At 40.7% G+C, this 17,655-nt stretch overlaps 2 protein-coding genes across 3 annotated transcripts in view; one reads left to right on the top strand and one right to left on the bottom strand.

Annotated features, from left to right (window-relative positions):
* The window catches only part of LOC128252207 (amyloid-beta precursor protein-like), a 109,281-nt gene that overhangs the window by 77,131 nt on the left and 14,495 nt on the right, over positions 1–17,655 (bottom strand). The window lies entirely within an intron of this gene.
* On the top strand, positions 14,081–14,609 carry LOC128252206 (kunitz-type serine protease inhibitor B3). The gene is made up of 2 exons (XM_052979747.1): positions 14,081–14,218; positions 14,272–14,609. Exons 1-2 carry the CDS (start codon positions 14,086–14,088, stop codon positions 14,514–14,516), a joined length of 378 nt encoding a protein of 125 aa, XP_052835707.1. The 5' UTR covers positions 14,081–14,085; the 3' UTR covers positions 14,517–14,609.

Here is a 17,655-nt window from a genome sequence, read left to right as displayed (position 1 = left end):
AATTGTTTCTGAACCCCGCCACTTCCTAGCCAGCTCAGCCAGAGATCATGGCCCCGTTCCGTTCGGATAGAGGCAGAAACACTGCCCCAGGAAAGTAAAGTGAACTCATATTCGGGTATGTGGCAGAACTGCACAACTGGAACCGTAATGCAAGTGATCGTACATCCGACTGTTTGGGGGCTTTTGTTGTATAGTTGTCTAGTTGTTTGGTTGTTCAGTTTTTCAGTTGTTCAGTTGTTCAGTTATTGTTGCCTGGCCACGAGACATGCACGAGCCAAACGGTAACTACTCCCCCAAATCCCCCAACTCCCCGAAAAACCCCGCAAAAAAAAAAAAACGTTACCAAAACGGTAGCCTTTTTGGGGGACGGGTCCCGACATAACCACCAACAGTACAGATTCAGACCCGGCCTGGTCTCATTGAAAAGCGAAAGATGGCCAAATGGAAATGGTGAAAATGGCAAAATGGCAAAAGGCCAAAAGCGGACTGACAAAATATTTTCGCATATGATAAATGGCACAGTTTAAAGTAAGTCGAGCACTTGCAATTGTCCACGTCCCGGACACAATGTAAATTTCCACCGCTGACCATTTGCGCAGTTTTCCGAAGCTGCGGCTAATGGTGCCACACTAAACATTGCCACAGCCATAATCTGGGCATTTTTCGCTAGGTCGCCGCTGCCCGAGTGCCTGATTTATGAAAGGGCCTCATAATTTAGCACAAATATGGTCATAACTTTTTGGCTTTTACTTTTTGGGGCCGACCGAGCTGAGCTGCTAATGAAGCGGCATCGCCTGCCGCAGCCAGAAACTGAAAACCGAAATCAGAAAACTTAAATCCGACAAAAACGCAGTCGAAGCGAAACAAAAGCACCCAGAAAACTCCCAGCCAGAAACCTATTTAAGTGGATGGCCAGCCGATGGCCACTTGTTGCCATCGTTTCCTAGCAATCAGCGGCGAACGTGTCACTCCTAACTGGCCAGGAATCGAGCCAGTCGGAATACACTGGAGAAAAAAAAGTTACTGTTAAACATAAGAGTATTTGTAGTCTTTTAAGGAATTTCACATTTTTGTTAGCAATCAAAATTAAAATATAATTATGATTCATAGCATAAACACAGTAACAGAAATGTAGATTCCAAAAGAAATTAAAATTGATTCCATTAAAGATATATATTTTAGGAGTACCTAAAAATTTAAGAAATTGTGTAAAATCAGGTTTTTCATCTTTGACATCATATTCCAAAGACATGGATAATGGTTGATTCTGGGAAGTTTTGTTTATAATTATATATATTGGTGTAAAAAATCGAATAAGCTATATAGCTGATAGAACATAAGTTAATATGGGACTTTTATACCGCCGCACCCAATTATTATGGATGATTACAATTGGTTCGTGGAAATTTCAAACAGTTCAAATTGTATTCCTGTGCAACTCCCCAGGTAGAGGGATTTAAATTTTATTAAAATTTTAATTCCTGATCTTCTATTGTTTGGGTATTTAATACATATATGATGTAAGTTACGTTTTACCGATATTAATACTTTACTAACGTTGATTTCTTATATCATTTAATATTTTGCAGTGTAGACTGGAGCAAGGCATGCCGGACGGTGCCTATAATCATCATCAACATTACCAGCCGCCTGCAATGTAGAGCAATCACGTCCTGGACCCGAACCAAACCAAACCGAACCAAACTGAGCCTGGCCAGCGGCCCCTGCTCCGACTGCTACCCCAGTACTTCGGCTATGCTTCAATAAATGTCACTCCTCAAGCTTTGCATCTAAAAATTGATGACAATAATTTGTTGCATTTGCCCGAGGGGGTGTGGCCAGCTCCGATCGCCAGTTGGGGCTCAGTTCGGCCCGCAATTGCCTTGGACAGACTCTGAGGTGAGCTGCTCCTGCTGCTTGTGCTGCTGCTGCTGCTGCTGCTGTTTTCAACACAATTTATACAAAGTGTCGCAGTTTTTGGCGCTTTGCATTTGTTGCTGACAGACTGCCCACCTGCCCGCCCCGCGGAAAGCGGCAACAGTTTGCACTTTGCCGATGCAAAAAAGGAACATAAATTTCGTCATTTTGTCACAAGACGTTTGTAAACGATAGTATTGCACCAAGAAAAACTTTTATTAAAATATCTTTATTTTCAAATTAATTAAAGAATTCTCCCTTACATTATTAAGCAAAAAAGAGAATTTAATCCACAGGAGAAATCCTTTACCTAAATCAATGAAGATGCAACAAATGAATGAACCTCAAGCATTTAAATGGTCCTTAAGTGATTAATATTATATTAAAAAAATTTTTATTCTTGTGGTGTTATTATATGCAATAAAAATAATGACTGCAATATTTTGTATTATTGCAACTGTTTTATTTAATCACCTACATTAATAATAGAATATGTTCATCATTGATAAATTTAAAATATTCGCTTTAAACTGTTACCTTTGTAGGATTTTAATAAACAACAACCTTATTTTTTAGTTATATCTTTAAAGCTTTAAAGTTTATACTTTTTGGAAGTGTAGCTTAGCACCAGGGTTAGCGGGCTAGTGCTGGGCTGGGCCAAATCCGGGGCTGCTGATTGCAAAGCGATTTGCCGAAATGTTTCCCCCACAGATCCATTAAAATCAACACACTCCTTTGGAGACCGTTCGCTGTTCGCTTTGATTTGATTTCGATTGCGCATTTTTCAACTTGATAAATTTATTGAGTCGCGGCGGGTTAACAAATCGCAGGCGATGCCTGGCGTGGATAAGAAAGATGCTGGGGGAAACCTAATACACGAGTAATAACCGAGTAAGAGCCGCTCCTCCTGCGAGATGGCACCACATACTCGAAATCGAACTTACACTCGTGTATGGCCATGGCAATCGCCTTGTAAATGGCATCAATTGCGACCTTTTGGCATTCTTACGGAAACATTTCGCTAATGAAACCGATACCTCAAGTGTCAAGACACGATCCGGTTCGAGTTGCCATAGGTTTGGCCTGCGGTCAGTGGCTTCTGGTCAGTGGCAGTGGCAGTGGCAGCGGCAGCAGCGGCCAACTTATGGCAGCCATAAAAATGTTAAGCACAAAACATTTGCCACATTGGCACCTTTTGGCCGAAGGCAGAAGAAATGGAGCACGCACGTGGCAAATGCCCCGGGGCGAAATTGGATGCTACTCTCGGGGCTTTTTCGCCTCGATCCGGCGATCCTGGACCCATTTGGGGTCGCAGCTGCAGCTCGTTATGCGGAAGCTGAATCCAATCATAATTTGAAGACTCTTTTCGGCCACCTCGAGTTATGATAACTTTCGAGAGCAATTTCGAGTGGCGGCAAAATGTAGTAGTTGGTCGAATAATGTGAAATGGGATACGGCAAGTGATTTAGAATCCCCTGGGATTGGTGGAAAGTGCAATATTTTTTTTAGTCTTAATTTTAGCCAGGGGTTAAGGTTTAATTTACAGTTGATGAGTAAAATATATAAACTGCAAGCTTGAAGCATAATGATAAGTAATACATTATAAGACTTTTACTATACATATATCATCATTGTCTTTTTTATTACAATTTTGTTGTCACTTAAACCAGCAGTCCATCGTTGTTACCATATTAAAAAGACATAGGTTTCGAAAATGAATTTAAAATTGACAAGCCATAAAATCAATCTCTATGAGCCAGTGAATATCATAAACAAATAATAGAACTAAAAATGTTTTGCATTTGAACTGCAAGCAGAAACAAGTCACAAAAACCCTATGGCTGTTTTCCTGGATCATCGTTTAAAGAAAGAGCTAACAACACGGTCACAAATACCTGGAATTATGTACTTTACCGGACAAGTTGATTATTTCATTAAAAGTCGGACAGCCCCGAAATTAATAAAAGATAATTCGTTAACAACGCGCACTTGGAGATGCCTCTAATGCTCTTGGCCAAAAGAAAACACGTCAAGCAATCGTTCAAAGTTGTCTCGGAGCATTGTGAATGGTGGAGGCTGCGTGGGCGTGGGGCAACAAAAGATCTGCGGCACACCAGCAACTTGCAACATGCAACTCTCGCTGGCTGGACGCCGATTTTTCTCTGCGGCTCTTGGGAGAAAAATGGAAAAAATAAGAAAAATACAGCCAACGGCCAACATGTGTACGTGTTTAAACAAATACAATTTGCAATTATATGGCAAGCAAATCAAGTTGAAATCAGCATGCGATTCCACCTGTGGCCGGCGTCATAATTCGTGGCTATGTTTTTGGTCATAAATCTAGCGATTTACAATTATTTTGTGCCTTGTTTTGTTTCGGCCTCGGTGGAAAATAAAAAAGCAGCAGACTGCATTTCGTGGCACAGTGGGACATGGACCTGGGACACGGACACATCGTGTGCCCGCCAACAAAAGGCAAAACTGCAACTGCCCCTAATGGCCATTATGGTCATTTCGTTATCACTTCCCCAGACCAACGAGGAAACATAGACGCCGTCCGTGATCCGCTGACAGTCATAAATTTGCATGGGTTTTGCAATGGCCCCAAGAAACTCCAGACCGAGTTGTACGAGTAATAATATACCCCTCCTAAAGCGAACAAAATCTGTAAAAAAAAGCATCGGAGGATTCAAATTATTTACGATGACGCTAACGAGCGACGACAGGTGGCGCTACGCACTCTGGTGCCATCCCGCTCGCACTTTTCCTGATAACGCAGTGCGTGGCTGCAAATTGATTTTACGGCGCCGCCCGTGTTGAAGCCCCAGGCAGTCACTCCATCGCTCCCTAGCTCCATCGCTACCCCGATCCTCTGATCCCCCAATCCACCGATCCGTAGCCCCATCGCTCTAGCGCCCGTTCAGCTTGTCTAAATTATGCAAAAGACAAGTGAAAATTTGCGCTAAGCGGAGCTATTCCCCTCCACGCAGAGAAAACAAGCATATTAAAAAAGCATATTCATTATGAAGTGTAAGGAAATCAATTTTTTTTTATTTCCCCTTAAAATGGCCAATGCTCCAAAAATTATATTACCAAATTTTTTAAGCATTGAATTGCCTAATAAACTATTTAAATATAATAGTGCTACAAGATAAGAGATAAAAACGGTAGCATTTGAATATTTAAAACTAATGATTTAATATTTTTCGCTATTATAAAATTGAGCTAGGTTACTGATATCTTAATTTCTGTTGAGGTGATTGTGTAACTTGTAAATTGTGTGAAAGTGTGTGAGCATGCTGATATGTGGCCCGAGTTCCTATCAATTTGCTTAAAAACAAAAACACCAGAAGGAATTTAAAGAAAACTTCAAAGCAATAACTACTAGGTTAAATAAATTATTCAGATATAATTCATATTAAGCCCCTTAGAATTTTTTCTCTGTGCAACCTCCCGCTGTCAATGAGGCATTTGCGTTATATAAAATCGGCTTGAGGGATTAGCCGGCCATAGTATGTGTAATTAAAAGTGAAATTGAGGGGTCCTAACGAGTTTGCAGCAGCTGCTAAATGCAACAGCAAGTTGGCCACACAAACAAAAATGTGAGCAGCACTCGAACTGGAGTTTGGCTGCGTGATTGATGGCCCAACAACAGCCCACGAGTGGCGGTCCGCCGATGATGATGTCGTTTCCCGGTGTCGCCAAGTCCCCGCCGATCCCCAGTTCTTCAGTTCTCCAGATCAGCATCCCCCATCCCCATCTCCATCCTAAAACCACTAACGAGCGGCGCGTGGTCTGGCCCACAGACTCTGTCTCCGTGCCCGTTTTCTCGACCATATTCTGATATCATAAATATGAAGCTGTTTTTATTAAAAATTGCCTGATGCCCGAGACTTGGCCTAAGCCGCATTGGCATGTGTGTGGCATATAAATTGCATTGCGCTGGAATTTTAATGACAGCCTTTGGAAATTAATCTAACGCGTTTGCCAGCCAACAGAAGAGCGTTGACTAGCCCAGTCACATATGAAACACTGAGGGCAAAAACGGCATTGTGCATTAATTAAGTAATAATAAAATATTATGACAAATTATATCCTATGTAAGGTAATACATTTTTAGAAATGTTCTTCTCTAAGTCTAGCGAAAATTAAGTACTATTTAGCAATATACATTTATTTAAATATTGACACTGCAGTTTGCAACTATGCAAATTAATAAGCAAATTAATAAGCAGGAGCATTAGCTAAACTTGCAGTTGAAGCATTTACTTGATATATTTAAATTGAGGTAATAATTTTGAATATTTTTTTAGTTATCATAAGTTTTAAACAGAAAAACTGAAAAAGTGCATCATATTTATGCCTTCGGAAATGACTTAGCAAGGCATCGTAAGGTTTTATTTCAATGGTTTAAGATTTTAAGATAATATTTGAGGAATGAAAAACTCTTGCCTATAAATGCACATTATACCAATCACTTTGCCTATGCAAAATCAATTATTTTCAGTGCACTCCACACAGCTTGTTGTGGAACTAGTTTGGCAAAGTGTCGCAGATGGCGGTTGTTGTTCCCGTTGTGCTATTGATTGTTTATTGAACTGCTGGGCCTCCGCCGGGGCCCTGCCAAGGCAGAGATAGATGGATATGGATATGGTGATGGGAATGGGATAGGGGATGGGGATGAGAAGGCTCTTCCAACCGATCGTTGTCATCCAAAGTAGGGGGGAGGGGTTAGCAAAGAAGCCACCGGCTGTGGATGCGGTGGCTTTCACTTGTCCCGCATTTGCATGGAAATTCCGCGCCAATTTCAGCGCAATTAATCGCACAGCCGAGTCCGATCTAGAGACGCCCCCAACCAGCATCCTACATCCCAGCACCCACCTCCCAACTCGCAGCTATCTTGTGGCATCTACCATCCTGGCCAGAAAACCAGTTGCAGCTCATTTGCATGGCGGCTTAATTAAAACGGTCTGTGGGTGGGTGATGGGTTGGCTCGGCGGGCTCGTTGGTGGTTTTGGCCATCAGCTATTGCCTCGCTTTCTTTCGCCAATTTCTCCCTCTTTTACGTACACACACGCTTGCCTTATTTATGAGGAAAATTCGTGGCACATCTGCCGGCTTCCATTTAGTCAGCGGCAAAATTTACTCGCTCATAATTTAGTCAATGGCAGGAGGAAAACAGCAAAAACAATAACCTCCACGGCCAGCTTTCATGGCCAAAACGGTGGCAAGAGTGGGCGGGCTGTGCAGACTGAGTTTTCGCCATGGGAAAAGCGGAATGGAGATCCACTGGGATCGCAGACCCAACCTGACTGATTGAACACACCAGTATCCAGACGATGTTGAAAGTGTATTTTATCAGCTGCCACCGATCAGAATGTTAATGGCTTCGAGGAAATTAATTGAATTCGCATGTGTGTATCTTCTGCATTTAATTTGACTAGGTTATCGGATCCTCCTTTAGAGTTCCGATGGATGGTGTGACACGAAACGATGGGAGATCAGAGGATTAGATTGCTTTGTAGTGTTTTTAGCGCTACAAAGTTGAAACTAGAAGGTTATTCAAGGAATTTTTTATTTTTCTAATCAAATAAAGACATTTTTGGTTTTTATAACATTTGTATTAATACGATCTATATTTTACTCGGTATGATTAATATTATTAAGCTTAGAGCTAATCAAAAGTATTTTTATGTATAATTGACAAAACTCAGTCGAAATCTTGATCAGTGCATGGAAAACCCGTTGTATGTTCCAGAACAAAACCTGATACATTGAAATAAGAATTGGTTCAAACTCATTAAAGTTGGCAATAGATCAAATTTAATTATTATACAATTGTCATTTGTTCCCAGGAAGCCATTTAAATGACATGCAATACTGTCAAGTGCATTTACTCCACTTTATAAATAGAGCAAGATGTGGGCGTGTTCCGTGTATTTTTCCCTTCCAATCATCGTGTCAGGCTCGGGCTAATAGATCGACCATCGTTAATGCGACAATTGAAATGCTTTCGGTTTTTTTAATCCAGGCCAGAACGAATTCGGTGGCAACAAGTTGGGGAAATAGTCCGAACAACAAGGGGCACCAGCAACAGCAACAGCACAGCAACAACGGCGACAGAAAACGTTGTCAATTGATTTTCTGCACTATTTCAATTGACCTCACCGCCAGTTGAAGTCGCTGTTTTGTTGCTCGGAGCAACGGTAGCAAAAGCAACCATAATAGTTGCTGAGATGCTGGAATCGCCGATTCGTAGACAGTGCAAAATGAAACGAATTAACAATTTGATGTAACTGTGATTTTTTCGTTTGGTTTTGGTTTTGGTTTTTGTTTTTATTTTTTGATTTTTTCTTTTTGGTCGCACACGCCCTCAACGAAGCGAATTCAAGAGAAATGCTTATCGTGCTTCAAAGAAATCCAGCAATACGAACGGCAACGGCAACAGCAGCGGCAACAAAACATGAAATTGAAAATGCCAAACGCTAAAAGACAACTAGACAGACCGTACCCAACCCTTCTCCTCCCCTACACTTTTAAAAATTTGTATACGTCTAAATTTTTTAATGATTTCAAACCGTTTAAATAGGGTAACAACGTTAAGAACAGATGAATTTCGCATCAGAAGTGGATAATATTTAATAAATAATGCTGGTAACAAAAGCCTGAGTTCAATTCTGGAACCCTTAATCTTTTGCACTTTTTGTAGTTTATAAAAGTTATTTTTTATTTATATAGATAAATGATAGATAGTATTGCGATTGCTTGAAAATATATTAGTCTTACCATAATTTAACAAATATTTAGATTAATTACATGCCACTTACATTTTTTTCAGTGCAGCGGATCAACAATGTAGAGCTTATAGTAAAACTGTAACGAAACCCGATTGAACCCGCCATGGGTGGCGGTGGTTTTGGCTTTGGCTTTAGCTACAACGGCGGACCTGAACCTGGGACACGGACAATAACATGTACGAAAAAATTTCATTGCTGGTGCTGGCCGGGCTTTTTGCTCTATGGCCGATTCGACCACGATTCGGGCCAGCAAAAACCCAGAAAAGAAAAAAACAAAAATCTCTGTCAAAAATCGCTGGCGGGCAGCTGCGGGCCCAGCCCAAGCACATCCTCACGAGCAACAACACCAGCAACACGGCGGCAACAGCAGCAGCAGCAGCAGCAACAACATCGACAACAGCGACAACAAAAGACCGAACCAAACCAAACCAAAAAAAAAAAAAAACCAAAAAGAAATAATTAATATGCCTCAAAAATATCCCGGCCAGCTTTTATGACAGCCAGCGGTCGAAGGGAGTATTCCAACTGCAACTGCAACTGAATCGGGATTGCAGCTGCACTTGGACGCTATCCGCTGGACGCTGGAGGCCAGCAGCAACAGCAACAGCAACAGCAGCAGCAGCAGCAGCAGCAGTTTAACTAACGGCTTCTGTGCTTGTTGTGCTGCCGTTTCCGCATCTCGGTGTCGCCTCAGAATGTGCACGATTTTCCTTCAGATTCAATTTCAAGTGCAGCAATAGCAGCAGCAATAACAACAAGGGGCAAGCGCCGCTATTAAGTCGACGACAACAACAAGCAATAACCCTAACCGATGGAGCCGCCGGCAGTGGTTCGCCAGCTCAGCCCGGCTGCCACTGTCTGCCGCTTCTTGCCGAGATTTCTATCTTTGATCTCTTACTCCACATGGAGCAGCAGCAGCACCAACAGCAGCAACAACAGCAGCAACAGCAACAGCAGCAACTGCAACGTGGAGCATTTGCCGCATTATGTGGCAGGGCAGCCGGTGCTGTCTGCTTGTTAAATTGCTCATTTAAACCATAACGAAATGGTCTGTGCCTGGGGACAGCTCCAGAGCATGTGCCTTCCTAGAACCAGCCCACTCAGAAAAACAAAAACCAGATCACTTTCAACACGGCTCTAACATAAATACCCAACAAAGTGTCACAAAACCCGCTGGTCATTTGGTTAAAAGAGCTTTAACAGTCTCCAGGTAAATATTTCCTAGTGGCTAAGAACGTTTCTGGGATGGAAAAGTAAATCATGTATGTTGATATCATAAAAATGTATTATTTCCTACAATAGACATTGACTTTTATGTGTCTAAAGTTTAAATCTTTATTGACTTACCGAAGGACATCAATTTCTGAATTTATATAGCATATGCTTTAAAAAAGAGATTATGTTATCCTTACCATATTAAATTACAAAAAAACTGAAAGTCTAGCCTGTTTTCGATCATTTATAATTACTTCTAATATTTAAACATAATTAGCCTTATTTTATGGTGTTAAAAGTAGCAATGCGGTATTTTTCTTTACATCACATTGATATTCTTAGTATAGGCACATCCTGCATGTTTTATTCCTAAACAGACCTTTCATATGTATTTTAGAAATTGCAAGATATTTCGTTCAGTGGAGCCACTTGTCCCTCTCGTTTTCCCTTTAGATGGAACACCGCCATCGATGCGGCAGCCGTGCAAATTGCCCGGAGTCATGTGGCGACCAAGTTGCCCACGGCATTTTTAATTAGCATGCAGCGGAAATTAGTCGAGTCCAATGCTAATGCCAATGCAAGGCAGTGGGAACCGAATAGATTTGTCGATTTGATGGCCGCAGGCTGGGGAGATTCAGACCCCATCCCCGTCAGATGCTAGCATTTCTCAATTTGCGTCATAAGCCTGCGTCAACATAAATTACGGGCTGAGGAATTGGAATTTATCGGTGACATTGCGATAACGAGCATTGTAAAAAAGCGCTTAGAAACCGCGACAGCTTCTCAAGTGGCACGACACACGCAATTATATTTGATATTTTTATGGCATATGTATGTGCGTTTTGCCTGCGTTTTGCCAGCTTTTTGCTCGTTTTCGAGATCCCCCTGAAATGTTGACATAGAAAGCTGACAATAAGCGCCGACTTAAGATCGTTTGTTACTTTTGTTTATAATGAAAGAATTTGTCCATAATAAAGCAGATTGCCGCGGATGGGATATCACACCAATGACAGCTAAATGTGGCCAATTTTTCATAGATCTCTAAGCCTACTTTGTTGCTTTTGCTGTGAGATAGAAAAATTTTCCACTTGACCAGCGTTTTTGCAGATGAATCTGCATCCCCCGAGGTGACATCGTTCGGACTGGGGGGCACATGCCAAATTGGTGTCACAAAGCCGAACCATTAATCAAGCAAATTATTATTATTATTATTGGTCAGCACATCTCGGACACATGTGAGCCACATATAGAGATATCTCCGAGCAACAGGTCGTAGAACAAGCGCCGCGCATCAGATCTCTCGCTCACTCTATCGCTGGCTCTCTAGGAAAAGGCCATAAATCATGACAATACCCCATCGACATGGCTCCGCCACAGCCATCCTCCATGCTTCACTGGACAATCATAATAATCACAGCCGGCTGCCGCACCAGCAGCAGCGGCAGCAGCAGCAGCAGGAAAAGCAGCAACCAAAGCTACTTACTATGTCTGCGTCAAGCAGATATGCAACTGATAAAAAGAAAAACTGTGTACAAAATATACAAAAAACGAGACAAACCAAGTTGGCTAAATACCCTTAAGCCAGCACTGGGTATTGCATTTTTGTTGGCTTTTTCAACTCAAAGATTGCTATCCATTCTTCTGGCTAAGAGCGGAAAACCAAACACTTATGGTTAAAAAGGACCAGTTTAATAAACCCATCTTCTCTGTTAGGAGATGACCGTGTTAAAACATATCATTTAAATTTTGTTATATTTTAATTTAAAAAGTACACAAAATTCTGAATAAAAAAGATAAGGCAATGACCTATAACAAAAAAAAAAAAAATTTCAAGTCGAAAAATTATTTGCGTTTTTTTATGAAATGAAATAAAATTTAATTCGCAATATTTTTTATATTAAAAATGTCATTTGAGTACATAGGCTTTAATTTTTATTAATGATAAAAATAACGCGATTGTATCACATTCAATTTTTACGACATTTAAAGCTCATTTATTTTTACGGTGCTATTACGTGGAATTAAATATTTTATTCATTAATATAATATTTTTTGTAGAGGTTTCGCCAATATCTTTAGTGACTAACAATATTTTAAATCATCTTTTCTGCTATGTTGGCATAATTAATGTTTTAACTTTAATTTAGAGGAAACAAGGGCATTGTAGATTCGTTGTACCTCTCGAATTTACTTAGTTTTCCATCGCATTGATTGTTTTCTTTGTTGTGGCTGCCGACGTCTCTCTCGCTCACCATCCTTCGGTGCCCAGCAAGCAGGAAAATTGACAATTGCGCACCTGCTTCATTTTCTTGTGCGGCTGCCGCCGGACGGCAAGCGGTCAACAACAATGCCACTGCCAATGCCGCGGCATCGTCTGGTTAATGGCATTTAACGGTCACCAAAATGCCCGCTGTGTAGCAGTAAACTTTCCCAAAAAAATGAACAATAATAATAATAGATAAATAGCAGAAAAAAGAGGAAAAAAGGAAAAACTATATATTTATGTGGCCATCGAAGACTGGCTTATGGATAATTTTAAATACGGATACCAGAGCTACGTTGTTGCTCCGACAATTTGCATAATGCTAGGGAAATATCCCTGGGCCGGCATAAATATTTCATAAATTGCATAAGCCGCGCATTTGCTCTAATTGTATGCTAATTCGGCCATGCCCCAAATAAATCAAAGCCAGTTGAGTGAGTTATGAGAGCGGATTTCTTGGCTTTTGCAGCTGGTCCAAAGCATCGGCATTGGCATCGGCATCGGCATCGGCATCGACAGCGAAATCGGCATCCTTTGTTAAGGGGCCGGTCCTAATTAAAAACTGCTTATGGGGGCCTATCAAACGGCCATCACCGCTGGCCAATTAAGCTGGCCAACGGAAAATATACGAAATGAACCTGACCGCAAGATCAATGAGTCGTTGATGAAGTTGTTTTGATAGCAAAAACGGACTTAAATGCCCTGCCCTGCTCTGCCCTGCCTTAGAAAACGTGCGCAATTTATCTAAATCAGTGCAGCGAAAGAGAGCTCTGCCCCTTTCGCCCTCCGGCCACTTGACAATTGGCATCGTATCGCCAAAGACTGGTCCTGCTTACTGCGGGCAACCGCGCAGCGAGGAGATAAACATCATAAATGCATTGAAATGTCATTGCCAAGTTGTGCTATCAGTCGCGAGTGCAGCTACCAAAAACAGCCATCCGGCGATGGCGATAATAACCAGAAGTACATATAGTATAGTAATTCCGAATCGATGGGCACGGCCTCTTGTCCGAGGGACCTAATACCGTTACCCTTTATGCAATTACAAGTACGTGCAATTGCAGCGGAGCTTAATTAGAGGCACAGAAAAGCAGGAGCCATAGCCACAGCCACAGCCACAGCCGCAGCCAAATCCAAAGCAAGTGAGCACTTGACTGCTCCGCTGACTGACTGATGATTATTTATCACCGTCGTGAGTCGTGCGACAATGACACGAGATAGCCCGGAGAGTTGGCCCAAAAGCCAGCAGCATCGTTAGCAACATTTTGTCTGCCACCAGGCTGACTGACACAGGCTGGCCCCTTGCCTACATACATTTGAACCAATGCACCAATGCACCAACGAACCAATGGACAGACGAACCGATGGACCCATGGACTCCTGGACGGACTGACAAACAGACTGGACGGCCGGGCACTCAATCTTTCAATTTGAGCTGCACTTCAATCAGTTCGGCTCGGTTCACTCCGGTTCAGCGTCATCATTTTGGGCTGACGTTCTGTGAGAACGAAATTAGTTTCCAATCAGAAGAAGCGCCTTGTTTACTATCGCTACACTGAAAATAATCTGTGATTTATTAGATATTTTGATGATTAAAAGCGCTAGATAAGTTTGATTTTTATGTGATTAAAAGTAACGTAGTTGTGTGTTATAAAAATCAATCGATGAATCTATCATTCTGAAGTAAAGATACTAGAAGAGAACAGAATAAACAAACCATACACTTTTATAAATGATAACTTCAACTTATCAAGAATACCTTCTCAAGATACGGTTGAAAAAATATTAAATAAGTCAATTCATTTGCATCCAAATCGAATTAGATTCGCTGACGGTCTTTCTATTTTTCTATTACCTCAAAATCAGAGTCATCTCTAAAGAGAAGTCTGAGCCATGCGGATTAACCTTACTTTCTTGGCTTTGCTTTGCGGATTTTTCTGTCCAACAAAGGTTTATGGACATGTTACGAAACCAAACATATCTGTAAAACGTCTTACAAAGATAGGAGGATTCAGAATTAATCAGGGTAGACCAGGTGTTTTGGAATCAGTCAGAACTACTTAATTCCTTAATTCGCAGAATTGTGCCTTTTCACACCTAGTTATGGAACATGCAAGAAGTTCATTAGGGTTTTTGGCTACAACCTTATGACCAATAGATGCACCGAGTACCTATATAGCGGTTGCGGTGGGAATCCAAATCGGTTTGCCACTGATAGTCAGTGTCGGAACGCGTGTTTTGTGGTTCGTAAGAGGATTACCGTTTCCGAACCAGACTACTACGCAGATGAAGAAGTCACAGAACCAATTAGAAAAAAAGGATAGACCTTGGTTTTACAGTATTAAAACAACATATGATTTTTCAAAACATATTTCATTTGACAATGGTAATTGAATGAAATTAAATAAAAATTAACAAATTTCTAAGGTGTGACGTAACATAAATTATTCATAATTTTGGAATATATATAAATAATTTCTAATTTATCAGTTGCTTCATATCTGTTGTCTTTATTGTAGTTAACTTAAAAATAACTTATAAGTGACTTATAACTACTTAATTATACTTTAGATATTTTCAAACATTATACATTCTATTAAATGAAATGATTTGATTTGTTAAAATTGGCTTGATGTTGTCCTAGCTTTCAGCAAAATAAACACAACTTGCAATAGTTTTTAGCAGCACACCCCTGGCTTTCTGTTAAAAGGAAACAATGAAGTAATCTTAATAAAATCGACTTCGGGAATTACTTTAATCGCTAAGCTTGCTTGCCCAAGTTAATGCCTCAATTTATGGCTCTAAGTGCATTAATAAATTGTTACATTTTCTGCACCCCGCCCCATACCGATATCAACGATAAGCGTTGCGCTATATTAGTGCATGGCTAATGCCCAATTCCCAACCAATTTGTTCTATGCGGAAGTTGAGCGACCGCAAGTCGCGTAGTCAATGCAGCGGAACTAAACCATTAACGCCTCAAAAGCGCACGACACTCGAACATTCTAATGACTTTATTATGAGCAATGCAGGGCAGAGATACGGTGCGGCAAACACTATGTGGCACCATGCAGTCATAAGTTGTTGCAGTTCATGTTGATGCTGATTTTGATGTTGATGTTGCAGCGGCTGCGGCTGCTGCTGCTGCACCCACCCAAAAGTGACGTCAGGGTGCGGCGTAGTCATCGCAGATCGGTTGGCGGCTCCGGGCCTTTCAAGTGTGCAGTTAGCTGAAATGAATACCGGGCCAAATGCACAGACCGAACCCAAACCGAGATCAGGGCATGACAGTATATCAGTTGACGTTTCTCGGCTGGCGTTGACAATTATTTATGGTAATAAACAGTTCCGCTATAAGCCCGGCACTCTGCTCTTCTATCGCAGACACTAAATCCCGAGATCCGAAAATATTCAAAGCCCACATAATGCGCCTCTAATTGCTGCAAAGTCGATGTGTTACAATAACCATAAAACGATACGATTTCCACAATTGTAACGATCACAGACAACGAGGGAAATAATATAAAATGCACCCACAAGGGGGAGTGCACAACCGAACAGTTCACAATTTGTAAGGCAACCAAAGTTCGGTTCGGTTTCACTGTCGTGCGGCAATGGCAAAAAATGGCAAAACAAATGGCCGGTGTCTCATTAATGCCACACAATGGTGGCAGCCAACGGCGTCCGAAATATGCAACATTCATCAATCACACAGCAAGCGAGCGGAGCTGACCTAAGCTTATATACACTGGCAAAAAAATAAAAAAATAATTAATCCAAAATATAATATTTATAACATTAACATTGTTGTTGTCAACATATAGTTTAGATAGTACTTAAGAATACTCTTTAATGTAAAAAACTTTTTAAAAATTTTAAATTTTAAAGTAAAGGAAACCTATTTTAGATAGTTTTATGAATAGTTTACAGATTAAGTGAAAAAGTTTATAAGTTTGTTTACTAAAATTGTTTTTAAATTTAAAGACTTTTCATAAATTGAAAGCTTTCTAAATAAATAAATATATATATATATATATGATAAGCCTATAAATCTCTAAAATGACACAAAAAAATAAATTAATTAAAATAATATTAATTGTTCTTGCCAATTTTTTTTGTAAGTGTAAGCCGATCGGAGTGTGGAGTATTTTGCTGGCCAGCGAATGAGAATGAGTTCACGCGCTGCACTTGAGGTCGAAAATGGACTGTGGACGGACATGGGACGGACGACGGAACGACTGTGTGCGGATTGATTTGCTTGGCGCATTTTCAAGTCAATTACACATATTTGTGGCATTTGCGGCAATTGAGTATGAAAACTCATGCGGTGGGTCGTACGACCAGTCGTAGGTGTTGGCCGTCTGTCTATTTTATTTGTTTGCGGCCGGGTTTATTTGCCTGTGTGCGAATGTGGCATGCCACAACAACTCGCCGCTTGTGTCCGCCCACAAAACAGACGTTTGGGGCTGACCAAGTGAGTCACGTTGGCAGTCGGGCGAGCCATAGAGCTATATAGCCATAACTCATGTGCCAGTCATTGCACAACGATCCCGGCCGAAACGGTCACCCAGGGGTTAAGCGCTGGCTCTTATCACAACAGCCAATGGAGGAAGCTTTTGTTGAGTCAACTTAAAAACAAGCTTTATCTTTGAAAAAACAAAGGTAGTTTTCTTTACCAGAACATAGTAAAAGGTATCTATTTAATGTGTGCAATGAAAGTAAGTAAGTTAAGCCAGTTAGTTGAAAATAAGAAAAAAACATAGTCATTTTGTCAACATAATTTAATAAACGAATTAAAAAAATTAAAATAAATCCGAAATTGTAATAACCCAGTACCTCAAAGAAGCGGCCATCAAGGGGTTAACTGCTGGCTCTTATCAAATCAGCTGATAGGCAAAGCTTTGTTCAGCCAAACAAGAAACGAAACTTTTACCCAAAACAATGGTGTGATAAGAAAGCTCAACACGGCGCATGCGTGATATTCGGAGAGCGAGCGAAATGCCAGCAAAAGCTCACCAACAACAACAAGTGACGAGCTGAAGGGCGCCAGAGAAAGGGGCTTAACAAAAAGTTACTCATATTTTGTTTACTACATGAGTAGTTACACTTGTAAGTTTTTTTTCTGGTATTCGGTGGATTGCCGGGTAACGACTACGTGAGAAATTTCGGTTGAGTTTGGGAACTTCGTAGCGACTGCGAAATATGAGCCAGTATCTGTGGGAACTGGTCACATTTCGGCGTAGGAAAGTGTTCGCATAGCAATTATGGCACTCAAATAATTTGCTTGTTTCTTCATTAAATTATAAAACACAAAAACTATTTAAAAACTTAACATTAATATATAATCAGCAATAAAAAATACCCACAAAGCGAAATACAAGTTGGTTAATATTTCATTAAATAAAAGACATTTTTGATAACATAATGTAAAAATATATTTTAGCTATAATAGCCAGAGAAAAA

The sequence above is a fragment of the Drosophila gunungcola genome, chromosome 3R (genome assembly GCF_025200985.1).
Source record: "Drosophila gunungcola strain Sukarami chromosome 3R, Dgunungcola_SK_2, whole genome shotgun sequence".
Lineage (NCBI taxonomy): Eukaryota > Metazoa > Arthropoda > Insecta > Diptera > Drosophilidae > Drosophila > Drosophila gunungcola.
This window is presented reverse-complemented; position numbering and strand designations above follow the sequence as displayed.